This window comes from Moschus berezovskii, chromosome 23, assembly GCF_049115385.1.
Source record: "Moschus berezovskii isolate FMDL1 chromosome 23, NW_MosBer_1.0, whole genome shotgun sequence".
Classification (NCBI taxonomy): domain Eukaryota; kingdom Metazoa; phylum Chordata; class Mammalia; order Artiodactyla; family Moschidae; genus Moschus; species Moschus berezovskii.
Window position 1 is genome coordinate 37,257,804 of NC_142482.1, and position 13,066 is coordinate 37,270,869.

General features: G+C 43.5%; 1 protein-coding gene across 2 annotated transcripts in view; it reads right to left on the reverse strand.

Annotated features, from left to right (window-relative positions):
* ELOVL5 (ELOVL fatty acid elongase 5) overlaps nucleotides 1–2,348 on the reverse strand; it is a 70,432-nt gene extending 68,084 nt beyond the window's left edge. Inside the window, exon 1 of one of the 2 annotated variants that reach the window (XM_055405961.2) lies at nucleotides 1,972–2,348. Coding sequence is in view for 1 of the 2 variants with exons in the window: in XM_055405959.2 (XP_055261934.1) it covers nucleotides 1,545–1,617 (73 nt within the window). In the remaining variant the exon portion in view is untranslated. Of the gene's footprint in view, nucleotides 1–1,544; nucleotides 1,757–1,971 lie in introns of those variants that run through there. The other variant, XM_055405959.2, reaches the window with a different exon arrangement.
* Nucleotides 2,349–13,066: the final 10,718 nt, after the last annotated feature.

Consider the following 13,066-nt stretch of genomic DNA (forward strand, 5'->3'; position numbering starts at 1 on the left):
CATTTTCAAAAGCAGCTTTGCTGGAATACTGGAATTAGTGTCTGTGAAAACTTAATTTTAAATATTTTCCCAGTTATTTGAGATTCTCCAGCTTTATTCCTGGCCACATCCCCTAAACCTCACTTCCCTTCCCCAAGAAGAAAAATAAGTGAAGAAGAAACGTTTATCAAACCACTATTTGGCAAGCCCCCATGCTGGGCACTTTCAACTGTATCATCTCATGGAATCCCTAACAATTCTGCAACATGAAACCCTGGACAGAAATGATTTCGAAATTGAGTCAAGAAGCTGAGGACAGAGTCTGAAGGAATGAGGTACTTTTCTTGAAAAAAAATCTGACCATCAACTTTTAATACACTTTCTACTTTCACTTTCAGCTAAGTTCTGTTCTAGATTCTGTAAAACTAGCCATCGGTAACCATCAATAACATTCCTCCTTTTGTCTTCAGTTAGAAACAAAGAAATGCAAAAAAGAATCTGTCCAGAAAAACTTCCTGTCGATGAGAAGTTATAATCTAGGGTAAGAATGCAAAAGGGACACGAGTGACATTTCTCTTTCAAGTACTGAGCTTTCCCTGGAGAATCCCGGGCAGCATCCAAGCGGACTGAAACAGTGCTGCGCTTGTCCCCTCACCGCGGATGGAAAGTTCGACTGCTCATCCACAGCCGCCGAATGCCAAACCGGTTATGTCCGTATCTCTAGGTTCTGCCCCAAGTACTGTTGGCTGCGAGGTGCAAGCAAAACAAGTGCAAACCAACAGGTTATCTACTGAGTGGTTAGGGAAACAAGTTACAAAACCTAACAAGCAACACCAGCTCTTCCGTGCCACCCTATAAAGAAAGCACTTCCTGCCACAGGTCCCGCTATTAAAGAATTAAGGCTCCCCACCACTCTCCGGTCGCAACCCTAGGTTCCGCAGCCCAGTTCGTAGGTCATGCACTGGATTCTTCCATTCGGGACTCCCCACCCCCACCCCAAAGTGGGCCAAGTGCATTATCCAAATCTGCAATCAAGAAGCCAAGAGCTGAGCTCAACTACAGTCGTGAGCAGGGGAAAGCATCACCCTAAAAGTGCAAGGGCACGGAACGGTTGGTGGCAAGACACAGTTCTGAAGAACAAGTCGTGCTCCAGGCACGACTCCCTCCACCCCGAGGTGCGCTTGCGAACTCTGGGGTAGGGTGGTGGGCGAGTCTTATCGACGTTTAAACTGTAAAAGAGGACTTTGCCTTGCTACTCGCGGCAGACACGACCCGGCCGAGAGGCGCTCCAGCCAGCGACCCCACCGCCCTCGCGCCCCGATTCCCTCAAGAGTAGCCCAGGTGGTTCCCGAGTCCCCGCCCCCGCGCTTCCCCAGCGGCCTCACCCTCTCCGAGGACCGCTGGCTACAGTTATCTGGTTTTAATAAAAACCGAAGTGTTCCCAGGCTAGCGGGCTCGCCTCCCGGGCGGGGGCAGAGGCGGGAGGGCAAGAGACAAAACGAAAGGCCCCAGGGGACCGACCCGCGCCGCGACCCCCCGGCCCCGCGGTGGTTCTCCCGGCTCACGCGGGTTTTGTTCTCCGAGGAAGCGCGATCGCTCTCGGGGCTCTTCCCTGGATCTCCGGTCGCGAGCGCTCATCTAACCCGGGCGGGTGAACCCGAGCGCAGAGCCCACCCGCGCTGCTTCCCGGAGGCGAGCCGGGTGCGTTCCCGCCGCGCCAGTGGGCACACCGCCTGCTGCGGCTTCCACCGCTGAACAGGTGAGACAGCGTCTCGCAGAAACGGCCGCGGCGCCCGCCGTCGCGCCCTGCGACGCGCGTCGGGCGGGCGCCTTCGCCACGCGGGCGCGGCGCGGGCCGGGCCGGCAGTCGCTCGTGCGCCCGCGGTTCAGAACCCAGCAGCGGGGTCGCATCCCTCCGTCCCGGCCGCGCGCCGCCGCGGGTGTCACGGCCGAACGGCGGCCAGCCGAAGTTTTCCGGAGCCGCCCGCTTACCTCTTAGGCCGAGGGCAGCGGCGGCTCGGAGCAGCGGCCGGGCGGCGGTGGCGGCTGAGCCCGGGGACCAGCGGCGCCGGGAGGAGGCTGCAGGGAGGCGCCGGCCAGCGGGAGCAGCCGAGATGGGAAGAGGAAGGCGCCGGCTATCTACAATCAGAACGTGGGCTGACCGTGACGTCACAATGGCGCGGCCAGTCAATCACCGTCCGGAGGCCGAGGCTAGCGCTATGACGTCACACGGCCCGGGAGCCAATCGTGAAACAATAGAACTTTCGTGATTGTAAATTCCAGAATCCGGTGCAGTGGAGAGCCGTGGTCCCGGTTGGTCCCCTCTGGTTCACGTGTCTCTGGGCAATTTTATCCGCTTTCTTCCTAATAAGCCTGCGTGGAACGCAGAGCCTGCGCAATAGCACCGGTGAAGTTCCCGATGCCCTGAACTCTGTTTCTCTCAGTGCCAGGCCTGGCGGGGTTGTGTGGCTGCGATTGGACGGCAGACGCCCACTGTGGTGCTGTCTCCTCGCGGGTTCTGGAAGGGAGCCAGTTCTTGGTTTTAGATGAAAGGGTTAAATGCCTACGGAGAGTACTAAAGATAACGAAACAGGGCAGCAACAAAAAAAGCTCTGGAGACTGGTGCTATAGCTTAACGCCCTGTGGGTAGATTTACCGTGATTTTTCTTACGGATTCTGATTTTCCCTTAGTGATCACTGCCAACTCCATTTCTCCTCAAGACTTTTTGTAGGAAATAAGGTGAGGGAGTAAGTGACATCTTTTCAACTAGACAAATACAAGCACATAAGACAAAGTGCTTTGTGTTCGGGGCATGGGTAGATCCTTGCTGGTTTTCATTGATATTTGGATAATTTAAGGCCTTCATCATCCTAGTATCCTATGCTTTCTTCATGTCAGGTCTCAGAAATTAAACCTTTCTTCCAGTGCACTCTGATTGTATGTCTGACCCAATGCCCAAGGACGCAACATAGCCAACTATTTAATGCAGGCAAATTTATTTTACATATTTACAATGTGATGTTTATCATGGGCCAGGTGTGTTCCAGGCACTGGGCCATTGCCCATTGCCTTGAGAATTAAGATGTTCAAACTATATACAAATTAGATAACGTAAACATACACAAATAACTAAGATTTTTAATATCTGATTGCCATTCTACTCCACAAATACTGACTGCAGTTTGTAATACTATGCTTGATGTAAAAAACGGCAAGAATTCCCTCCCCATGTAAAATGATACGGTCAGGAAACAACTACTGTGCAGAACAGTAAACTGCTTTGACAGAAGCCAAGATACATAAATTGATGAACACCTTTCTGTCAAGGGGCATGTGAAAAAGCATCTGTCAGAGGCATAGAAGAGGTGAGCAAAGGTGTCTCCCTTACTCTTCACGCTTCTGTTGGAAGTTCAAGGTCAGAGCCGATTCAACTCTCTGTCACCCTATCCAAATCTATCTTTCCAGGTTTTAAAATTTTCAAATGTAATTTGATATTCCAAAAATCTCAAGTTTTATGCCACACAGAATTGTTTTTATTGTGTTTACCTATCAATAAAATGTTTTAAACCCATACTATCAAAATATCTGTTGTTGGTTAGTCGTTCAGTCGTGTCCAATTCTTTGAGACCCCATGGACTGTAGCCTGCCCGGCTCCTCTGTCCATGGAATTCTCCAGAGAAGAATACTGGAGTGGGTTGCCATCCTTCTCCAGGGGATCTTCCTGACCTAGGAATCGAACCCAGGTCTCCTGCATTGCAGGCAGACTCTTTACTATCTGAGCCACCAAATCTGTATTTATTTTTAATTATGGACTTAGATGGGCTTCCCAGGTGGTGCTAGTGGTAAAGAATCCACCTGCCAATGCAGGAGACAGAAGAGGCCTGAGTTTGATCTGTGGGTCAGAAAGATTCCCTTGGAGGTGGGCATGGCACCCCACTCCAGTATTCTTGCCTGGAGAATCCCCTGGACAGAGGAGCCTGACATGCTTACACTCCATAGGGTCGCACCAAGTCAGATACAACTGAAGAGATTTAGCACGCATGTACATGGACTTATATAACCATCGTCGTACATTAAATATTAAATATTTTTTCTCATTTTAAGATAAAAGTAAATATAAAGTTTATTATTTTATTCCTATATCCCAAAGGATGTCTTTTCACGTGCTCTTGACAGACATGCCTTAGTTATTATCTGTATATCTTGGTTTCCATTAGGGCATTTTTCACTCTGCGTTGTACTTTCCAGATTGTCACATCTTGTTCAGTCTGTGGGGTGCTGGTACACTTTGAAGACCCCTACGTTAGACTGTAAAGTCTATTGGAAGGGCGTTTACTATGTGTTGAATTTTGATCATTATTTATTCTCAGATATTACTACAGTCCTGATTTATAATAAGAGCTTAGTCAATATGTTTTTAAAGTATGTAAGCTCTTATCCCTGCCTCACCATCATCACACTGGTCCTTCCATTTATTGCTCCTAAACTCCAAAACTCTGTCAGATAGATATGTCCCAAGACTGTTGACTCCTCTCAAACTTAAGCTAGTAAGGTCGTGCTCTCATTCTCTCCCCATCCAGAGACTTAGGGCTCCTAATACACATATAATTCAGGGAGGAACTTCTGCCCCCACCTAACTCATCTTACATCGTGCAATGTAAACTGGCTACCATGACCTCAGTATGAGTTACTCCATCTGATTGCACCATCACATTCATGGATAAAGTTGCAAGAAATGGCTCTCCACTTAACTGTGGCTATTTTTATTTTCCAAATCAAAAGAATGGCTAAGACTCCATGCCAGGGTTCAAGAAAAGTATGTTAGTGAGTATCAGAATCAACTTCCTGGCCAAGTTGGGTCCTACACCCTGTGGTGAAGTCATTCCAAACCTGACAACCAACCTGTCAAAAATGAACCCAAGTAGGTGCCATACAAAACCCTGTAACTTTTGCTTGATTCCATAAAGCATCCATGGTAGTCCCCCAAAACGTGATTGTTGAGTTACCTTCATGTAATAGTTGACTGTTTTATTCCTTCTCCTCTTCCTCCTCCTGCTTTTCTCTATTTTTAAAATTTTGGCAACATTTTCCCTTCAGTGATCCCAGACCTGCTCCAATCATGTACTTCCATTTGTATCAAAAGGTTGCTTCAGTATTGAGAAATATTGAAAATTCTTTTCTATTGTTACAACATCTGAAGTTGAATTAAGAAATATGAAAGTTTCACCAGCATACCATTCTAAGGAGTGTTGTTTGATTTAAAGATGAAATGCTATATGTGCTGAGAAGGTATTTGCACAACTCAGTGAAACCTATTCTTTGTAATAAAATATAAGCCCCTGTTTGCCTCTGGACATTTGAATTCTGATTAAAATATAGGCCAGGTCTAAGCTAGTTAACTGGTAGCTCAGATGGTAAAGAGTCTACCTGTAATGCAGGAGACCTGGGTTCAGTTCCTGGGTTGGGAAGATCCCCTGAAGGAGGACATGGCTACCCACTCCAGTATTCTTGCCTGGAGAATTTCATAAACAGAGGAATCCGGCAGGTACAGTCCATGGCGTCTCAAAGAGTCAGACATGACTGAGTGACTTCATTTTCATAAGCTAGTTTATAGCTAAGGGTGATGCTATTCAATCTCTGCCTTTTTTCTTCCCTGTGATCCTACTTTTTTCTTCTTTTCTAATTTGTGTTTTCTGTTATCTTGTTGCTGGGTTTCCCATTGGCCTGCTTTGTCTTTGCTGGAGAGAGATTAAAAGGCAGTTTCCTTTCCTTCTCAGACCTTGGAATTAGTTCCGTGCTTCCATTGTTACTTTGCTGCCACTCCTCTTTATTGCTGGTCAACATGTACCCAGATTTATCTCTATTCCTGTCATCTTGATGGATGTGAGCTACTGGAAGGCACTGCCCATGCCCGGCTACCATGTTGCTACCCAACAACTAGCAGAACCTCTTGCAAATAGCTGCTGCTGCTGCTAAGTCGCTTCAGTCGTGTCTGACTCTGTGCAACCCTATAGACGGCAGCCCACCAGGCTCCCCTATCCCTGGGATTCTCCAGGCAAGAACACTGGAGTGGGTTGCCATTTCCTTCTCCAATGCATGAAAGTGAAAGTGAAGTTGCTCAGTCGTGTCTGACTCTTAGTGACCCCATGGACTGCAGCCTACCAGGCTCCTCCATCCATGGGATTTTCCAGGCAAGAGTACTGCAGTGGAGTGCCATTGCCTTCTCCACTGGTAAATAGCTGCTGCTCATAAATATCTGCCGAATGTAAACAATTTGAACTATTTCTGGATTCTCTGGTCTTGTCTTCTCCACTTCATTTTAGAGTATTTAGTACTCTATCTAGGAGCTACTGGATAATGAAAGAAAGGATCTGTGTCCTCATCTCTATCTTTACTTCCTAGGTGATGTTATCACTCCCCCTTTAATGGCTTCCAAATTTAGACTTAAATTGAAGAAAGTAGGGAAAATCACTAGACCATTCAGATATGACCTAAATCAAATCCCTTATGATTATACAGTGGAAGTGAGAAATAGATTTAAGGGACTAGATCTGATCGATAGAGTGCCTGATGAACTCTGGATGGAGGTTCGTGACATTGTACAGGAGACAGGGACCAAGACCATCCCCATGGAAAAGAAATGCAAAAAAGCCAAATGGCTGTCTGAGGAGGCCTTACTAATAGCTGTGAAAAGAAGAGAAGCGAAAAGCAAAGGAGAAAAGGAAAGATATAAACATCTGAATGCAGAGTTCCAAAGAATAGCAAGGAGAGATAAGAAAGCCTTCCTCAGTGATCAATGCAAAGAAATAGAGGAAAACAACAGAATAGGAAAAACAAGAGATCTCTTCAAGAAAATTAGAGATTCCAAGGGAACATTTCATGCAAAGATGGGCTCGATAAAGGGCAGAAATGGTATGGACCTAACAGAAGCAGAAGATATTAAGAAGAGGTGGCAAGAATACACAGAAGAACTGTACAAAAAAGATCTTCACGACCAAGATAGTCATGATAATGTGATCACTGACCTAGAGCCAGACATCTTGGAATGTGAAGTCAAGTGGGCCTTAGAAAACATCACTACGAACAAAGCTAATGAAGGTGATGGAATTCCAGTTGAGCTATTTCAAATCTTGAAAGATGATGCTGTGAAAGATGATGCTGGCACTCAATATGCCAGCAAATTTGGAAAACTCAGCAGTGGCCACAGGACTGGAAAAGGTCAGTCTTCATTCCAATCCCAAAGAAAGGGAATGCCAAAGAATGCTCCAACTACTGCACAATTGCACTCATCGCACACGCTAGTAAAGTCATGCTCAAAATTCTCCAAGCCAGGCTTCAGCAATATGTGAACCGTGAACTCCCAGATGTTCAAGCAGGTTTTAGAAAAGGCAGAGGCACCAGAGGTCAAATTGCCAACATCCGCTGGATCATGGAGAAAGCAAGAGAGTTCCAGAAAAACATCTATTTCTGCTTCATTGACTATGCCAAAGCCTTTGACTGTGTGGATCACAATAAACTGTGGAAAATTCTGAAAGAGATGGGAATACCAGACCACCTGACCAGATCATGAACTCCTTATTGCCAAATTCAGACTTAATGGCTTTAGATTCCATCTATAATCTACTAACTCTCAAATGTATTTTCTCCAGCCTGGACCTTTCCCCTGAATTCCAGACTTATATTCTTAACTGCCTGTTAATGACTCCTTCTCTTGTTATCTGTCTAAAACGTATCTCAAACTGAGAATAATAAAAAAATGAGCTCTTGATTTTTCCCCAGACTTGCTCCCCTGGGGTGTTCTCAAAACAAACACCTTAGAGTTATGTTTAACTTCTCTCTTTCACATCTTATCTCCATGCATCAGCAAAATCCTGCCCAGAATAATCTAACCCAGAAATCTCCGAGGCTTGCACCCTGGCTTCACTCTGATCTCTATAAACGTCCTCTTTTTAAAGAGTTCTCCTTGATCACTCTTTAAATTTGTAACATCTCCCTCTTTGCCTCTTCCATTCTGGAAGATTTTACTCTGCTTTTTTTTTTTCTCCCTAGCACTTATTGTCAGACATAGCATAGGTTCACTTTTAATATTTATTTATCCTCATCCTCTCATTAACTTACTGAGAGTACAGACTGTTCTCTTCACCACTGCTTGAAACCTCTGCACTTGGAACACTGCTTGGCACCTGGTAGGACCTCAGGCAATACTTACACTTATTCAATGGATAAATTGAGGAACAAAAGAATAGGAAACTGAAATGCATATCAGTAAGATATGTTTGTACTAGGTACCACGTGGCCAAAAATGAAGTCTAAGAGAAAAAAAATTACCAAGTACAATAATTTTTAAAATTGCTATTGATGGGTGTTATTTTTCTGTTCCCCATTATGATGTTTTTTCCTGCCACCTTTCTGAAATGTTAAAATCTGAAAAGTTAGGGATTTCCCTGGTGGTCCAGTGGTTAAGAATCTGCTTGCCAATGCAGGGGACATGGGTTCAATCCCTGGTCCTGGAAGATCCCACATGCTGCGGAGCAACTAAGCCTGTGCGTGCACCCCAACTATTGAACCTGTAGTCTAGAACCCACGAGCCGCAGCTACTGAAGCCCACATGTGAACAGCCAGTGCTCCACAATAAGAGAAGCCATCATAATGAGAAACCTGAGCACCACAACTAGAGTGTAGCCCCCGGGGCTCTCCACAACTAGAGAAAAGCCTGCACGCAGCAATGAAAACCCAGCGCAGCCAGAAATAAGTAAATAAATAAAATTTTAAAAAATCTGAAAAGTTAACACATTCTAAGAGAATACCTAGCCTTTTAAAAGCACTGTTTTAAAAGAGGATAAAAGACTGTAACTCTGCTTACAATGAAAAAGGAATACCATTGTCTTAAATTGGTATGAATTTGGGATGTCTTAACTGTGGTGTTGGAGATTCTTGAGAGTCCCTTGGACTGCAAGGAGATCAAACCAGTCAATCCTAAAGGAGATCAGTCCTGAATATTCATTGGAAGGACTGATGCTGAAGTTGAAGCTCTAATACTTTGTCCACCTGATGCGAAGAACTGACTCATTGGAAAAGAGCCTGATGCTGGGAAAGACTGAAGTCAGGAGAAGAAGGGGACGGCAGAGGATGAGATGGTTGGATGGCAGCACTGACTCAATGGACATGAGTTTGAGCAAGCTCTTGGAGTTAGTAATGGACAGGGAAGTCTGGCATGCTACAGTCCATGGGGTCACAGAGTCAGACATGACTGAGCAACTGAACTGACTGATTGACTGATTCTTCTATAAATGTATCAGTTTTCTTGAATATCAAGCACTTTCTCTTGAAATAGAGACTGTTATGATAATCATTTAGATGATGAGTCAAATTTGGTACCAATACTTTTTCTTTTTTCTTACTACTCATAAATTTCTAAAACTTTTCCATTTACACTCTCCTTTTATCCTTTCAGCACCATAATGAGATGAGAAAATTGGGCCACAGAAGAATTAAGTGACATACCCAAGGTTGCAAAATCAGTTAGTGCAGAATTAAGATTGAATTCAGGTCTCAGTTCTCAACCTCTTTACAAGCTGAGCTATGCTAAAGACACGATCTTATATCAGAAAAGCTTCTCAATGTGTCTTTTACTTTTCTGGTTATCGAAAGAGAAATTTCTTAACTGATATATTTCATTCTACAACATATGAAAGAGCTAAAGAATTCTAGAAAGTAAACAAAAGCAGATGATAACCACACTTCTAGCTAAAAACTATGTGCAACTGGCAAAGAGCAGTGATGTGGTTCTGTTGTTAAGAACATGTTTGTGTGGACTGTGTCCTACTTGAGCAGTGGGTTCTAGCAGTGTTCTAGATGGCTTGGGTGCTGGTGATATAGTGCAGTATATGCTTTGCTCTAATTCTGACATTTATAAAACAAGTTTCCCAAACATCAGCCATAATTGGTTTAATTGTTCTAGGTTATGCAATGTATTAGTTTTATGCATAACATGTCATAAAATTTATTCCTTTTGTGTACCTGCAGAGCTAGACGTGTTCTTACATGTCAAAAACTGGCAATGCCGTTTCATTTCACAATCTCAAATTTCCTTGAGAACGAATGTGGCATCTTAAGTCTTAAATTAAATCTACAAGTACATGTTGCTGTGCAGTTATGTCTGCAAACTATTGTTTGGTGTCTGGTGTTGAAGCATATTAAATTTTTTTTTCATATATTCCCTAATGTCAGATTTACCCAGTCAACTCTCTAGTATTGTCTTCTGATCTGAATATTTAAATGATGCATTGACTTGCATCAGATGTATTTCAACAGAATGAATACATTCTATTGTCAGATTGATACGCTATACACATAAAGTTATTTAAAGTCTAGAAAATTAGAAGTACAATAATATCTTGTTATTTGTGTATTTTGCTGATCAGTAAGATTAATTTCTACATAGTCTTCATCTGTATCTAATCTTTTCATTTTTCTCTGCACCTTCCTGTACCCTTTTTACTTTCTGATGTGACCTAGGACAAAATGTTTCTTTCCTATTCTCCCTGTAATCAGAGCATTCTGTACAGGCTTTTGTTTTATCACTTATAATGTTAATATTGTAATCATTTGTTTATACTTCTCTTCCTTAACTTAAGGCCAGAAGATGTGTCATTTATCTTTGTTCCTCTAGCATTATGCTATGCCAGATACATAGTAAATATTCAATGAATGTTTACTGAACAAAATTTCCAAAGACTGTTTCGTCATGATAAAGACATCAAATAAAACATAGTAGGCTGTTTCAGGATATGCATGAGAGACTTTGGGAGGCCCAAGTTTATTTCAGCAGTTTAATGTTCCTTCATAATGTAGTAGGCTGCTTCTGAAAGTGCCTCCAATAATCTCTGGCACCTGATATTCATGTCTATGGACTAGACCTAGTAACTTACTCCTAACAGAAAGACCTAGTAACTTGGTCCTAACAGAAAGAACATGGCAAAAATGATGGAATGACATTTCTAAGATCAGATAGGAAAAAAGTGACTTCTGGGATTTTCACAGTTGTCTGGTGGCTAAAACTCCAAGCTCCCAGTGAAGGGGGCCCGGGTTTGATCTCTGCTCAGGGAACAAAATCCCACATGCCACAACTAAGAGCTTGCGTGCCAAAACCAAATGATTCCATATGCTGCAAGGAAGACTGAAGCTCCTGTGAGCCGCAACTTTGATCCAGCACATCCAAATAAATAAGTATAGCTTCTTGACTTGGCAAGCTTTGTTGAAACAAGTACCATGTTGGAAATGCTCACATAACAAGAAACTAAGGGTCGCCTCTAGCCAATAGACAACTAGGAACTCAAGTCCTCAGTGTGACAGTCTACAAGGAACAGAATCCTGACACCAACCTCTTGGGTGAGCTTGGAAGTGGGTCCTTACCCACTGAAGCCTTGAGATGATTACAGGCCCTGAGGGCATCTTTTATCCTGACTTGTGGGCATCTTGGGTATAGACTGTGAAAAGCCCTGGAGCAGAGAACCCACCTAAGTAAGCAACACACTGATTTCTCATCTATAGAAGCTTTGAGTTAAAAATGTGAGAATTCCCTGGCAGTCTAGTGGTTGGGACTTGGCACTTTCACTGCCATATTGTTGTTTTTGTTCAGTTGCTAACTCATGTCCAACTCTTTGTAACCTCATGAACTGCAGTATGCCAGGCTTCCCTGTGCTTCTCTATCGTCCAGAGTTTGCTCAAACTCTATCCATTGAGTCGATGATGCTATCCAACAATTTCATCCTCTGTCACCCCCTTTTCCTCTTTTCCTCACTGCTCTGGTCTAGGTTCAGTCCCTGGCTGGGGAGCTAAGATCCCTCAAGCCAAGTGGCTTGACAGAAAAGAAAATAGAAAAAAACCCAAAAAACTGTTGTTTCAAGCCACTGTTTTGAGATAATTGTTACAAAGCAACAATAGATATGCATCCTGTGGTGGTGCTAGTTGTAAAGAATCTGCCTGCCAATGCAGGAGACATGAGACGCAGGTAGGGAAGATCTCCTGGAGGAGGGCATGGCAACCCACTCCAGTATTCATGCCTGGAGAATCCCCATGGGCAGAGGAGTCTGGTGGGCTACAGTCCTTGTGGTTGCAAAAGAGTCAGACATGACTGAAGCAACTGAGCACGTACACATGAAGATAACATCAGTAGTTTACTTTTCAAAACAGAAATCAGAGACAGAAGAATTGAAATAAAATCTATTTACTTGTCAGAACAATCAAGGTATGCCTAGTATTTTGATAACTAGGTCAATATTCCAGCTGCAAGAGCTTGCCCTTCCCATTTTGGTTTTCTGTTATCACACAAAACAATTTTACACATTTGGGGAGAAGCTGCCACATTTGAAAAGGAGGAGATAGCGATCAAGACAGGCCATTCTGTAAACAATTAAACTGCTACTGCATTGCATGAGGGCTTACCAGAAAGAGACCCTCATTTTCATTCCGACATCAAGAAACATTTTTTCCAGTCAGCGGGTTAGTCAAGTGCTTCCAATTTTTATTTATTACTTTGGATTAGTTTTTATTCCAATACCAAAGAAAGGCAATGCCAAGGAATGTTCACACTACATTGCAATTGCACTCATTTCACACGCTAACAAGTTAATGTTCAAAATTCATCAAGTTAGGGTTCAACAGTACCTGAACTGAGAACTTCCAGATGTACTAGTTGGATTTAGAAAAGGCAGAGGAACCAGAGATTAAATTGCCAACATCTGTTGGATCATAGAAAAAGCAAGGGAATTCCAAAACACACACACACAAAACAGTCATTTTGTCTCATTGACTACGCTAAAGCCTTTGACTGTGAGGATCACAACAAAACGTGGAAAATTCCTATGGGATGGGAATACGAGACCACCATATAAGTTTCAGAGAAACTTGTATGCAGGTCAAGAAGCAACAGTTAGAACCAGACATGGAACAAGGCACTGGTTCAAAATTGGGAAAGAAATATGTCAAAGCTGTATATTGTCACCCTGCTTATTTAACTTATATGCAGAGTACATCATGTGAAATGCTGGGCTGGATGACTCACAAGATGGAATCACGATTGCT